The sequence below is a fragment of the Peromyscus leucopus genome, chromosome 8b (genome assembly GCF_004664715.2).
Source record: "Peromyscus leucopus breed LL Stock chromosome 8b, UCI_PerLeu_2.1, whole genome shotgun sequence".
In the NCBI taxonomy this organism is placed as follows: Eukaryota; Metazoa; Chordata; class Mammalia; order Rodentia; family Cricetidae; genus Peromyscus; species Peromyscus leucopus.
The window spans coordinates 7,169,905-7,184,961 of record NC_051086.1 but is presented as its reverse complement, the minus strand read 5'-3'; the positions used below and the strand labels follow the sequence as shown (position 1 = coordinate 7,184,961).

The 15,057-nt window shown below is 36.4% G+C and overlaps 1 protein-coding gene across 6 annotated transcripts in view; it reads right to left on the bottom strand.

The window, feature by feature from the left end:
* The window catches only part of Cpeb4 (cytoplasmic polyadenylation element binding protein 4), a 64,091-nt gene that overhangs the window by 15,232 nt on the left and 33,802 nt on the right, over nt 1-15,057 (bottom strand). Inside the window, exons 3-5 of one of the 6 annotated variants that reach the window (XM_037200560.1) lie at nt 14,193-14,249; nt 9,996-10,046; nt 1,188-1,211 (exon numbers count right to left, since the gene is read on the bottom strand). The exons of 1 other annotated variant lie outside the window; for it this stretch is intronic. In XM_037200560.1, the coding sequence (XP_037056455.1) occupies nt 1,188-1,211; nt 9,996-10,046; nt 14,193-14,249 (132 nt within the window). The remainder of the gene's footprint in view (nt 1-1,187; nt 1,212-9,995; nt 10,047-14,192; nt 14,250-15,057) is intronic. 4 more of the 6 variants (XM_037200562.1, XM_028893336.2, XM_028893339.2 and 1 more) reach the window with 4 other exon arrangements.

Here is a 15,057-nt window from a genome sequence, read left to right as displayed (position 1 = left end):
TTAAAATGAGCAAGTCAATTTTAAGTGAGCACTCAGTTTACATTAACTAATAAGATATATCAAAGCCCACTTAATGTTGGTACCCATTTCAACTTCTAGTCTTACAGCATTTACCATCTGGAGGCATGCTAAAGACATATTAGCTGAGTGATTAACAGCTTACCAAGGATGTCATCTGTTTTGAGAAACTATTCTAAAAATTCCTATCCTCTGGAATATATAGGAAAGCAGAAAAGACTAGAAATACCAATGTGCATAAGTCTTCCCATACTCACCTGGCGGGAAAATAGAAATGTCTATAATATAAGCAAAGCACAGAGGTGCAGAGAACTGCAGTCTCTCAGGCTTCCCCCCTGCTCAGGCTGCTATTAACTTCTAGGTGCTCTCTGAGGAACTGTCAACTGTACTCTAGAAATGATCTCAAGTCTCCTCCTTTACTGGAGCTCTCACACGCCCTTTGGTTGCCACCGTTGTAACTTCCATTCTTGAGCATAAACAACAGCGTCTCTGTCACAAATTCATCCTATGTGCTATTAGTAAATTATGATCCCAAATGGCTCTACAACTGGAGATTATTTTCTGAATGATTTTTTTTTTAAATCACATTTTAAATCTAAGTGATTTAATGGTCTTATTCTCTTATCAACTAGCAAAGTATTACAGACAAGAAAATTAAGTTTAGTTGGGAACTTCTAGGAAATGAGTCTTTAAAATTCCCTATTCTTTCTAGAGCATTTGTAGAACTACTCATTTATTCAGTTCATATTTTAAACTAAATAAATGCACCATGTTTACTTAGTAAAAGAAGCTGATGTAAGTTGCATAAGTATAAATGACTCTCTAATTAGAGATATTTTTTAGACAAGTCTAGCTTTTAATGAATCAAATCTTTAAAAAAAATTCTTAAATTCTTCTAAGGAGTTAAAAAAGATAAATCTTTAGCTATAAGTCAGCTAAATATCTAATACAGAGAATTCAATCCCCGTCCCACCATTTAGGTAATTTGTCCAGCTCTTTAAGTCTCCTCAGTTAGAATGTCTACAGCTCCAACTACAACACAGAGATTCAATAAAGGTCAAACCCATACACTGCCCTTCACTCCTTCCCCACAGAGATTATAAACTGGGTAAACCCAAGTCCTCTCGATATAGAACTGTACATTCAAAAGTGAGAAACATTGATGTTACCTCTCCTTCGCCCATAAGTCCTTGCTGCATGTCAAATGAGAAGAAAAAACAAAAAAAACAAACAAAAACAACCTTTCAAACATTGTCAAATAATCCACTGAGATTTCATCTATGAGCTTTTGAAATGGAAAAAGAAGGCCACATTCTTCATTTCCTGGTCATCAAAAAACCAAGGAATTGGATGGTTGTGATCAGTGTCATACATTTTTAAAAAGAACTTCAAAGACCCACAAATCTTTACTGAACACTTGTTTTAAAGGAAACCTTTGGCTGTAGTCATCACCCAGGGCCAAGACATTATGAAGCTAAGGCTTTGTGCAACATGATCGACACTAATTAGCTCTGTGCTGATTATATTTTCTCTCAGATTTCCAACCTAACAATTTAGTAAACATACCAATATTGAATTCGTGACTTTTCACCATTACAGAATACACATTTTACAGTACTTTTCTGTTCATTTCAAATAGAAGATAATCATAACAAATGAAAATTTTAGGCAATTTATATATTGGCTTTACTCAACAGTTTTGTATCCCCAAACAAACAAACAAACCTTCAACCCAGTCCCAACTGTTGAAAACTGAAGGTTTGGCATTTTGTCATTAAGTCAGTTGCAGTTCAAAGGAAGAGAAAAGTAATCATTGAATCACAGGAAACAGCATAAACTTTAGAGCATCCTGAGAAAATGCTCTCTCTAAAATGAACTGGCATTGAAGTTCACCCTGTTCAAGGGCCTTGGCTCAATTCAGCATTTCCTGACCCCATGGTCTTGCTAAGCATAATGGATAAAACAACCTGAGGCTTTGACTTCAAGGAACCAGTGATCATAAATGCCACAGTCACATAGCCTTTTGTAATTATAATGAGCCATGCTTATGGCTATAGTGACCTCTCTTTACCCACTTTCATTTTCCATGGTTTCAGTTGCCAATGGTACATCTCAATTTGAAAATATCAAATGGAAAATTCCAGAAATACCATTTTTAAAGTTCTGAGTAGCATTATGGAACCTGGCACTTCCCTTCTCTATCATGTCCGAGATGTGGATCATCTTTGTCCAATGTGTTCATGCTGCATGTACTACCTGCCTGTTATTCACTTCTGAGATATTTTGAGAAAGACTATATTCATATAAATTTTCTTACAGTTTAATTAAATTAAAATCAACAAAATTAAATTGTTAATTTCTTACATACCTCATCTATAATTAAACTTTATCACAGGTGTACACACACACACACACACACACACACACACACACACACACACAAGTTCAATTCCCAGCACCTACATGGCAGCTCACAGCCATCTGTAACTCCAGCCCCAAGGGAACTGACGCCCTCTTCTGGCCTCTGTGGGCATAACATACATTCAGGTAAACATACACATTTTAAATAAATAAATAAATAAATACATGTATAGGAGAAAACATAGAACACCATCTTCAGTCTTGGGTGTCTTTGGGAACACAGTTCTGCTGGCTATGTAGTATGTAGTATGTGCAATAGGGACAGAGGAGAATGCCTTGTATGTAAGGTGGTGGCAGGGATGGAATATAGGTGAGATCTTAAAGAGAAAAACAGCAGGAGTATTAGGATTGCCATGCCACGGGATGCTGCCATGTTCAGGCAGAGAGTGTAGTACAAGTAGGATTTGGTTAGGGACTGTGTTTAAACAGGATATTGGGATAGGCTTTTGAATTAAATGTCACTCTAAAAACTGCCAGGACTTTCACTCTGTCTTCTAGACACAAATCAGTTTACTCAGAACAGGTGATTATTTTGCAAAATAAAATTAGTTTTCATACCAAAATACATTTCTACCATTACTACAAAGCACTGGATTCCACTGAACTACTGGAGTAAAGGACTAAAACAGCGCTAAGACTTCCTCAAGGAAAGCCTGGTAGGTGTTCATTCCATCAAGTTCAGGGTTAGCAGGTAAAGAGCTACTTTCCAACTTACCAGACAGAGGTTAGAAAGACAAGTGACATGACAAAAGTGGGTGTCTGCTTTTATAAATAGAACATTCTATTTAGATAACCACTTCAAAGACAAAGGAGTTCAGGAAAAGAATGACTTGGAACTCTAAGTTCTATCTTAACAAGTAGATTGATGCTACTTCAATGCCTGAGAAAACAGATATTTGAAAGAGTAGCTTTCAAAGGCTACAAAGTGAAATAAAAATTCACATGGCTTTCATTAAAAAAAAAAAATTAACAAAGCCCCAAAGCCTTCAAGAACAGCAAGAGATAGGGATAAAAAATACTGCAGCTGGGCAGTTGTGGCGCACGCCTTTAGTCCCAGCACTCAGAAAGCAGAGCCAGGAGGATCTCTGTGAGTTCGAGGCCAGCCTGGTCTACAGAGCAAGGTTCAGGACAGACACCAGAACTACACAGAGAAACCCTGTCTCGAAAAACAAAAACAAAAAAACTTCAAATGTGAATTCTCAGTTTTTATTTATGTACCATGAAATTAAATGGTTAATATAGAGGGATTTATGGTTAAATTCTGGGATTAATGTTTGAAAACTAATCAGACATCTTTTCCCATATTAAGGGAAAATAGGCTGCAGGTTTACAACTATAAAAACTTTAAAAATCAAACAGAAAAATCTGTGTAAACTTAGTACTGAAAAATAATGATGTTTGGAACTTAAAATGACAATGTATTTTTTATTTTCACTTATATTTTATACATGTGAATTTTGACATGTGACATATATGGAAAAGTAAACAAACTGTAGCTTTGATGAACATGCCAACACAACTAGAATCCATGTAGTAATTAAATGCTAAATGCTGCTTCTCTATCCTATATAAAGACATACTAACACCCCTTCCCCACCGACACCAGGTTATATTTGGAATACACATTGTCATGAAATACTTGCAACACAGACTTTCCTGGGGAAAATGCCACACAGATTTCTAATCTCATGACTAGAAAGGATAGTTTGTCATTTGATGTTTTGCTAACACTAATGGAGTGACAAGGGGAAAATTCACAAGGACACATATGCTTTGGAAAAGTTCTAGCTAAGTCAGCTGAAGTATACTATGCTAAGAATTTCCCCAAAGTTACTAAAGTGTCAACTGTTATCATTTATTAGATACATGCTTGTATTGCTAGACTGTTATGATTTTTTAAAGATACATGCTCCTCTTGCTAGGTTAAAGCCTCCCCAGTCTCCATTAGAGTTAAAATGAATACCATTTGTATGGCCCTACCTTTATTTTTATTGCTTACTTTGGACTTATAGAGTCTTCAATGATTTAATGTCTAGAACTAAAAAGAGTCAAGAATAGTAAAAATGTGCTTGAAACATATGGTCATAAATGTCTAAAACTTCTGGGTCCATGTTATTAGTTCTATTGATAAATGCTTCATTTCTAAAACACCTCTACAGGACTGCTTACAATAGTTTTCTTATCAGCCTTATATTCACAGTCAAATTCCCTCTAGTGAAATATTCCATTAGTCTGTGGGCTAGAATTGCAAAGAAGGTACAGAAAAAGTTTTCTCTCTCTCTGAACATATTACATTATAAAGGTGAGTTTCTATTTGTTTATTAAAAAGCATCCTTTTTCCCTCATTTCAAAGTATCTCTATCAGGATATAGTCATAAAAAGAAAACATTTATTATGTGACCCTTTTTAACATGTGCAAATATTATTGTATTGTGTAACAGCATCTCGCACACACACACACACACACACACACACACAGCAAAGATAAAATTCAAAGACCTAAAGTGTATAGTTGTTAATCTTTGAACAAAAGAGGACAGGATCCCAAAAGCTGACAGGATGCCTACATCCAAGATCAAGGCATACAGTCCAACAAAGATGCAAATAATAATTTTAAGTGATTTTATAATCAACTTTTAATAAATTTGCTGTCAAAATTAATTTACACGCATAGCTGGTAATTAAAATTTACTATGTCACATCAGTTTTTTGGTACAGTAGCATTCAAAGAATGTGACTATAACCTACATTTTTCCAAGGTAAATTACATTCTCCTTTTTGACAGATTTCTGCCCACATCCAAGCAAACAATCTCCCTCCTTCGTTCTAAAACCTGTTATTAAGAGACAGTTGTCTTTGATAGCCTTTAAAAGCTAGGTCTTGATACTCCTTCTCTGGGACAAGAAAACACTTGATGCTTCTAAATGAACAGACATCACCAGAGGAAAAGAACTATATATACGAGTTCCAAAACCTAACATTCTGTTGTTGTTCTGGGATCTTTCTTGTGCCCAAAGTTTAACTTTGAAACAGTTCATTCTAAGGGCTAAAATAGTCAAGAATGGAGAACTGAAAATAAAAATTAAAGGAAAAATGATAAAACAAAAGTACAGACTTCTCTTTTTAATGGAGGTGGTAGTGACAGTGGTTTCCTTAGGTAAAATTAAGCTTCAACATAGGGGTGACTACTTTAATTAGTCTTCCAGTCAACACTTAACTTAGTATTTAACTAAGTCACACCAGAAAAAAAACTTAGAGGTAAGTCTGGCTCATATTTAGCACTTTTACTTAACTAAGAAACTACGTTTCAAGCTTATGTTTCAGAATCATAAAACATAAAATTTACTAGTAAAAGACATTCATTATGGGTGATTTATATGCTGAAGTCTTACCTTTAAGAACTTCAGAATATGATGGCTTTTAGAGATACAGTCTTTAAAGGGGTTAAGTTAAACGAGGACTTTTGGTGGGCCCTAATCCCACATGACCCTGTCCTTCTAAGAACTTAGGCTGTAAATGTGTAAAGAGGACAGACTATGTAAGGAAAAGCCATCATTACACCAATGAGAAGTCTCAGAGAAATGACTACTGGGCATGCCTTCATCTTGGACTTCCAGGCCCCACAGAGTGACTTCCAGGCACCACAGAGTGACTTCTAGCCCCCCAAAGTGACTTCTAGCCCCCCAAAAGTGACTTCTAGGCCCCACAGTTACTTCTGGGCCCCACAAAGTGACTTCTATCCCTACAAAGTGACTTCTTGGCCCCACAAAGTGACTGACTTCCAGGCCCCCAAAAGTGACTAGCCTCCACAACTGTAGGAGAATGACTTATTTAAGTCACAGTCTGTACGCTTGTTACTGTCCCCTGAGCAAACTAATACACTAATATGGCATCCAAAAAGTAGCTAGAAAGTTTGGATTTTTAAATACATTTAAGCCCAAGAACTTTACTCAGGAAAAATAATAAAAACAAAACCTCTATAACACAGAAGGGAGGTATGTAATCCCCTAGAAAGAACACTAGAGCAATATTGCAGAGTTTTAATCACTAGTGGTTGAATTACACTAGCACATCTTTGAAAAGGCACTCATCCATGAAGGCTACTGGATAGTATGAAAATGGGTGACTAAAACAGCAAAACAAGAAGTCATGTGATCTGTGGATGAGAAAGCCCTTTTATCATTGTATAAGCAAATTCCAATGTTATCCCAATATAAACTGCCCCAAACCGGGAAAGGGTTCTGCCCCTTTTCTTTTTATTAGTTAGGATTTAAACCCAATTTCCTCACCCAAAGTTCTGAGATTGCTTAAAAAATTCAAAATAAGTTACATAATAAAAACCAATCAAAGTTCAAATTTTTGCATTAAAATGTTCAAAAGGAGAGGTAAGTACATCTTATTTTTAATTCAAAGGGGGAGGAAAAGGGCTCTTACTGGTGACACTAGTGAGGTAAGGCTCTGGAAGATGTAGAAACATACTGCTTCATGGACAGAATCACTTTCCATGGTGTTTAAAGTCTGAATAAACTATGATGACCAGGAAGAACAGCTCCCTGCAGCCCTTTCAGTCTTGGTGATAAAGTGACATGGTATCAAGCTTTTATTATCCACTTTTTAAAACAGCAAAAAGTTGAGGGAGCTAATATTTAAAAGTGGTGGTTTGGGTTACTTATCTCAATACCAAAGAGAAAACTTGTTCCCCAGAAAACTTTTACAGGTTCATCTTAATAATCCCATGATGTTGTCACTCTGTTTTGTAAATCCTTAGTGTGTATATATATTCTTAACCAAAAAAAATCAGTGGTGTTAGTTTGACTTACTCTGTGCTTGGTGCGATAAGTGATCTTCAACCCTGCAAGATGGAAGGCTTCTGTAACTCCTGAGCCTGTCTTCATTAAGCACATTCACTCCCATGTATCAGACTTCCAAGATAAAATACACTCAAATCTGACCTAGCCTCAGAGCAAAGCTACTAAGAATCAGTGCAATAAGATCGATTTATTACAGAAGAGGCCCATTTGCCAGGATGTTTTATAAAAATGGCTGAAGGAATAGCCAACACCCATGCCTAAATCAAGGTGCTGAAGGTTTCACTGCCATCTTTTTCTAACCTACTCTGATTTCATGAATTTTAAGTAATCATTTAAAATTATTTTACTTTATATTTCAATTATGTGTGTCAGTCTATGCACATGAGTGCAGGTGCCTGAGGATGCCAGAGGTGTTGGATCTCCCTGGAGATGAAGTAACAGTGCTTCCGAGCCTTGGGTCATCAGCAAGTGCAGTATGTGCTCTTAACCACTGAACCATCTCTCCTGCCCCCACTTAAACAATCTTCTAGTATATTTGACTTTAATACTGGAGAATGAATGAGTCAGTTCTGGCATCTGGTCTACCCACAAGTTTCATTTTTCAGTACACATGAATAAATTGGCATCTGGTCCTACTGGTTTCCTACTTAAAACTAACACCAGGTCACTCACATCTGACAAAACCTAGTTTGGGCCCTGTGGAGCTGGATATTAACCCGAGACCATGGTAATCATGACTTCACATTCTTGGGTCTGTCTTAAGGTGCCAGAGTTTCTCCTTTTTTAAAATATCTTTCTAGTTTTTTTCATTGTCACATCTTTTAGTTTGAGATGATATTAACCCCCAGTCAGTATATTTTCATAAGAAATAAAACTTCTATATAAGCAGCAGTGGAAATGAAGCATCTGGCATCCCACTATAGTTTATGGACCAATAAAATTTCAAAACATAAAACTTGGGGAGAAAGGTCATCTTTATTATATTATTTTTCCTTTGCCAAGTAATAGTCACTAAAAATAAACTATTCATAAAAATAAATATTAATGGAGAAAAAAGGAATGGCATAACAAAAGAATCTTAAAATTTAAATGTGTTGATATCTAAGGGAAAGTTACTAGAGAGTTTTTTTTTTTTTTCACTTCACAAAGATGAGTCCTACAGGCAAGTGATCCAACTGAACAACTTCATGAGGAAATTAACATAGATAAAGTCAACTACCTTACCTGGGATCATTCAGCCATATCCCAAATCTTGGCTCACTGTAATTTCCTGTACCTAGATCTGAGCCTGGATCTAGCTTACAGGAAAAGGTAAACCTTGTTCCATGGAAGGGATATGCACCTCATCCTTATGCCAACACCAGTAGGGGTAGGTTTTAACTTGGATACTTTTGTGCTACTATATTATAAGATTATACTATATAGATGTTTATTATTATTATTATTATTATTATTATTATTATTATTATTATTATTTCTGCCACTGCAGCATGAAGAGACCTGAGTGTGATCAAAGAGTAAGATTTTAGTGTACTACACATCTTCCAGAAGAGCTGGTGGGCCCAGTATCTCTCATACATCTACTCTCTTGTTGTGGCTAACAAACCTCTATTCCCCAGGACACCGTTTTCAAGTATTAAATAAAAGGAAACCTCGTTATAACAATCATTTTCAATTCCTCCTTTACTATTTGCCACAGACAAGGTGGTTTTGTTTGTTTGTTTCTGTTTGCTTAAGGAGTGATGTAAATGCAGCAAGAATAATTCTTGGAGGATAAGAGATCTTAAAAGAGATTTGAAACTAACAGAAATCTGGAAAAAAAATACCAGGAACTGGAGAGATGGCTCAGTGGTTAAGGGTGGTTCTGCTCTTCCAGAGGACCCAAGGTCAGTTCCCAGTACCCACATAGAAGCTCGCTTCAACTCCCGGGAATCCAATGCCCTTTTCTGGCTTCCACAGGAATTGGCATACATGTAACATATATTCATACAGACACATACACATAAAATAAGATAAAAATAAATCATACACATACATACACACATACACATATATACACACATACACTAGCAATAAAAAGGGAAAGAAAGACTTCTGCGTTCCACCTATTTATTTTAAACTGTGATATCAAAAATATATATGTACTTTAAAGTTCTTAAATTCTTTGAGTAGGTACCTTTGCCTTCCCTGTGACTTGTAACTTACTTCTGGCATGCACACATAAAAGGAGCATTTGTGGGCACATAAGTAGTGCTTGGGCCAGGTAAGGAGACACTATGAAAGGAATTGTAAAGGCCAATACCTCTTCATTCTTCATTCTATCCTTGATGGTAAATAATGAATGACCTTCTCTTTGGAACGTAGTAAAGTACTGTGGTCTTGGGCTGCCTCTTTCTGACTCTAAGTCCCTGGCTCTCCTCTCTTCTCCTGGCATTTGATCTGCAGAAGCTAACTAGCATTTCATGAAGGCGGTCTGTGTCATTATGGGATTGACATTCACTCTCTTCACTAATTTCGGAATGGAGAACTAAGTGGCTCTCTGTATTTTTTAGAGAAAAGGTTCTGTCACAATTTTGAGGGACAAGAATTATTGTTAAAATAGGTGATTAATAGCAAACTACAACTGTCATTGTAGAACAAGTAAGTGTCACTTCTGCAGTTGTTGAAGCACAAATACTATATTTTCTCACCTAATACTAACTTCAGTTTTGTGTACTTCACTAGGGTAAATCAATTATCACTTACCATTAATAAGCAGAGAACTATCGGATCCTGGATATGAATAGTTTAGACGACCTGAAGGTAAAAGAAGGCCGTTACTAATTTTTTTTCATAGATGGTTTAACTTATTCAATAACAGAGCTGAGTTGACGGCTTCTAATATGCAAGGTATTTACAAGTCTGTATTTTGGGACAGATTTGTTGTTCTGAGGAACGTAATGATTCAGAGGATGTATCAAGCATTGATGCACCACCAAAGGGGGAAACTGAAGATAATAAGTCTCCCTCATATTTAACTATTCATGATATAGTAACTATTTAACTATTGAGTCATCCTCGTTTCCAAGTCACCACCCAACGTATTGTCCTTTATACCACTGTGTTCTGACAATTTATAATAACAATCTTGAAATCTTTTGTCCCATGAATGTGAAATATTTTTCATCTGTGTTGGTTGTTGCTTTTTTAAAGGATGCAATTAATCACAATATTTTCTTATGTGACTTTTTTCTAAGAAAAAAGGCAAGGCATGCTGGTAGGTTTGAATTCAGGTTTTGGGCAGTGCACAGTAAAGGTAAAGAGGAGAGTCTGTCTGACTTTGATATTCTAGAAAGAGATCAAAGCCCTGACACAGACCACAAACACACTAAGTACTCAATAAATGCACGGTCACTTGGCTTCCAAGTTTGAAATGGTTCATAAATTTTGAAGCTAAAATCACTATTTAAGAGCTACTCCCAAAAAAGAGCTTGTGAAAGTGCTGAAATTGTTGGATAAACTGTCTTACAAATTGGCAAGGGAAGGCAATGGGATTTTTCTGCCTTTAAGAAATTATATTTCTGCTTTTTGAAGAGCTATCTAGACCACAAATCCTTACTGAATACATATTGTGTATACTCTAAGTTCTAAAGTAAATGTCATTGAGGCAACATTTTTAAGTCCCCATACCCAACATGCTTATCTTTACCAACCTTCAGAAAAATGGTGAAGAGCCCTCATCAAGTTCTGCTGCTCATCTGAAGAATGGACAGAAAAACTAGGTTGCTAATTCTCTGCTACAGTCAGAAGTAGCATAATAATATCTAACTAACTATGAAGCACGACAATTCCTTTAGGAGACAACACTCAATTCTGGCCTCAGAGAGCTGGGAGTCTCATGGGCTATGGAAAAGCAGAGAAAAGGCAGAGGCTCAGCTAAGCCTTCAGGCTGGAGCAGGGCTTCTCTGAATGCCAGCAAGCCTCTACCCAGTTCACAGAGACTCTAATGTGGTCCCATCAACCCAACACCAAGTCTTCAGGAGGGAGTGTCAATGTGAAAACCTTGTGTCTTTGAGAGGAACTTCATTAGGAATTTCATGTCATGAGAAGAGAGGGCCAGAACCTGTAATGAATCCATGCCCCAAACGTGGGGTCCCACATGGGAAAACCACAACTGACTAAATTTTGCAACCGATTTAAAAACAAATAAAGGGACTTTCTGAGATTAAATTAACTGCCCTACTTAAGATTTCAGCTTATTTGGGGGAAGGAGTAGAAGAATGGAGAGAGGGAGAAAGTGAAAACTGATTTTGATGTTTCATTTTCTGCCTAAGTATTGGCTTATTTCCTTAATGCTGATATACAGGTCAAGTACCCAACTCTGGTAAATGCCACTGGAACTGCTTTAAACTACAGCACTTTTTTTTTCACACTGTTCACAGTTTAATTCAAATCCTACTCATTGTATTACAAAACACCTCTTTTTTTTTTTTTTTAAATGAATAGACTTGAGATGCTGGAGACAAGAATATGACATGAACCATTTAAGACCTGCAGGGAAGGGTCTTCACCTGATTTTACTAATGAAATGTATGTCTAGATTTTGTCACCATGCAACCCTCTAAGCAAATGAGTTAACAGGAGTTATCAAAACCATTTTCTTACATCATCAAACATTTCTAAAGATGAACTAAGAAGTCAATACATAAATAAACACTTATATTGGTTAAAATTAGGCTGAGAAGAGCTATCTCTGTGTTTCTATGGATGTGGCCTAATTTCTTTGGTGCTAGCACTGTAGTTGAAGCTGGGGCTGTTCCACATGAGCCATAATGTCTCTTACTTGGGGCTAAGAGAGGCTACAAACGGCAAAGGGAAGCCAGATGACAGATCACATCAGCTGGCCCAGTTGAACAATGTTCAAACTCAACAGAAACACATCTTTTGGGTACTTTCTGAGGACAGAGAAATATTTCAGCTTCACAGACACCAAAATTTGGTTCTGCTAAGGTATGTGCCCACTTTAAGGTAAGTGACCTTTCACAGCTGGTCTGCTCCTTAGCTTTCTGAATATACCAGTTCAACCCTGCACCCAAGATACAACACAACCCTGGGAGCCTCTGGCAGTGTCCCCAGATGGAACATGAGAGTAAGCCTTACCCTGATAGCTTTAGCTTGGCCTTGTGATAGGCTTACTGTCAAGCAAGCACTAGCTTTGATCATGAGGCCAATACAATACCTGTGTGGCATACTCCCAAAACAATTAAGAATCCCCCCCCCCAAGTTTTAAAATATCAGTAGGACATTAAGAGATTTTTTTTCTTTTTAAATTTTATAATGTTTCTCCAATGGTTTGCCCAATTCTGTAAATCTTTTCTATAACTAATGAATCTGAAAAGTCATCCACAATTACGGATAACAACTATCTCTCCCTTTCTGGAAATCCTCGCAAAGCACCCTTCATACCATGTAGGAAATGAATCTTCTATAAGTTATCTCCTTTGCTCTTCTGTGCCTTCTGTCTTCTTTGCTCTGTGGCTGCCACTATTGGTCATTATCTTTCCTTTCCTATTCCATGGCTAAGGTTCTGACTATCCCTTCCCACAGATCCACAGTGGGTCTGTCTCATTGCCTATTCCCAGTGAAGGACTGGATATTGTGCCTATCTGTCTAGGTACCTACCTATCTACCTAGAGTTCTTATTTTAAATTTGCAGCAAAAGTTAGCACCAGATGGGTGCATTTGTTTTTAAGTGATGGATCTAAATAAGCATTTCATTAACACCCGAAGTTCAGAGGTCCTATTCTTTCATTCTTAGTGTTCAAACAAATGTATAACAACATGTATCCACATGTACCAACTGATACAGAATCACAGAGTAGTTTCATTATCCTAAGATTTCTCTGTACTCCATCTATTCATTCTGTCCTTTTACCCCAACCTTAGATCTTTTTGCTAATTTTATAGCTTTCACTTTTCTAGTATATCATGTGGCTGAAATCATAGAACCAAGCCTTATCAGACTGGCTTCTTTCACTTACTTGGGACTTAATGGTTCTTTTATGTCTTTTTTGGAGCTTGATAGCTCATTTCTTTTAGTGTCAAATAATATTACATTGTTTATATGGAACTACTAAAGGATATTTTGGTCACTTATAAGTATGGCAATTATTAGTTAACCTGTTGGAAACATCTGTATGTTGGTTTTTGTTAAGGATACAAGCTTTCTGAGAAGCTTTTTCAAATATTTTCAGGGTCACCTTTTTTCAAGACACTTTTCCCAAAATGGAAATGTCTCTTTAAATTAGCTCACCAAATTTTACTTCTAGCCACACAGCCACAGTCAGTCTTAAGCAACCATCTCACCTACTGGATAATTCTCTTATCTTTTTTTTTTTTTTAAATAATAAATGCCCTTTGGGACTAAAACTTTTTTATTTAAACCTATCTAAGTTTTCTGCTTAGACATCAGAAAGCACTCAATAAGTTCATTCTATTGAACTTAAAACACCAGTACTTCACAAATGAATAAAGGATAAATAATAATAATTGAGATATGTGAACATACATATTACCTAGTGCCTGGGGTTTTGTTCGGTTGGTTTTTTGATAACTCATCTATCTATAAACATGTTTTGATATATTTATAATTTAGTTCCTGAAGGAAAAGGAATGACTTTTTAGGATTTCAGGCAAGTGAACCCATTTGATGGCTAAAATTCAATCCTTGAAGGCTTTTGCTATTGACTGTTATAAATACAAAAAAAAAAAAAAAAATACTACCTGATCAGCAATCCTAAGGGACACTATTGCCAGAAATACGTGTCTCTGGAGGCAGCTATGGCATTTGGAGCCAGAGTCTAGCACATATCATACGGAAGGCAGAGGCTATATTTGTAGACACGATTCAACCTAGCCAAATATAGGCAACCAATACAGTGTGACTCTGGGGAACTACATTACCAAATTCTACAGCTAGAAAAGGTCCGTGCATCAGCTTGACAGGTCCATGCTGGGCATCTATGAGTTGGAAAGAAGCACTACTTAGCAAACAATGGACTTAGAGTTAATAAGGAGAAGATTGTCCTAAAGAACAGTGTGTACTATCATTCTCTTTTAGGACTAAGCAAGCTCGTCAAGGAGATAAAAGGCAATGCTCTATTTTATTAGTAATAAAGGTACAGGTTACTTTCAGAATTATTTTTTCTAACGAGAATATTTTCTAAGGAGAAACCCAGATATTATTGCTTACAGATAATTCAACAGGAAATGAAACAAAAAAGCACTTACTTCAAACAAACACAAGCAATGAAAACTATCAATGTTCTACAATGACCTCTCTTCTTCAGAGTCAAGCTAGCATCATTTGTGATGTGGTATAAGCCAAGTTACATAAGAAATAATGGCTTTGCTGTCTAGAACATAGCCAATATGGTCCTATACAATTGCAAGTAGCATGAAATTCTTAGTTATTTTTTTAAGCTGTCTCAAGCTATAACAACTTAGATACTCCAAAAGAAAAAGGAAAGGAGTTTTCAGTAACCCTCATTAAAATTTCTAACTTCCATACACATACACATATGCATATATATTTGTATATGAACACATACATTGTAGATGTTGTTTGATTAAGGACGCTCCTCCTAATTCTGAGAGTGGTAATTTTATTTAGCTCATGTCTAACTCAAAGCTATACTGTCACAAATACTTACTAAAAGTAACACATGGTCTTTACATACTTTTTGTTTTTAATCAATACTGCCAGATACTTTAGCAAGATGGTGCTGTGGATACCTAGAGAAAAATAACAAAAGCTAAAGGCCCATTA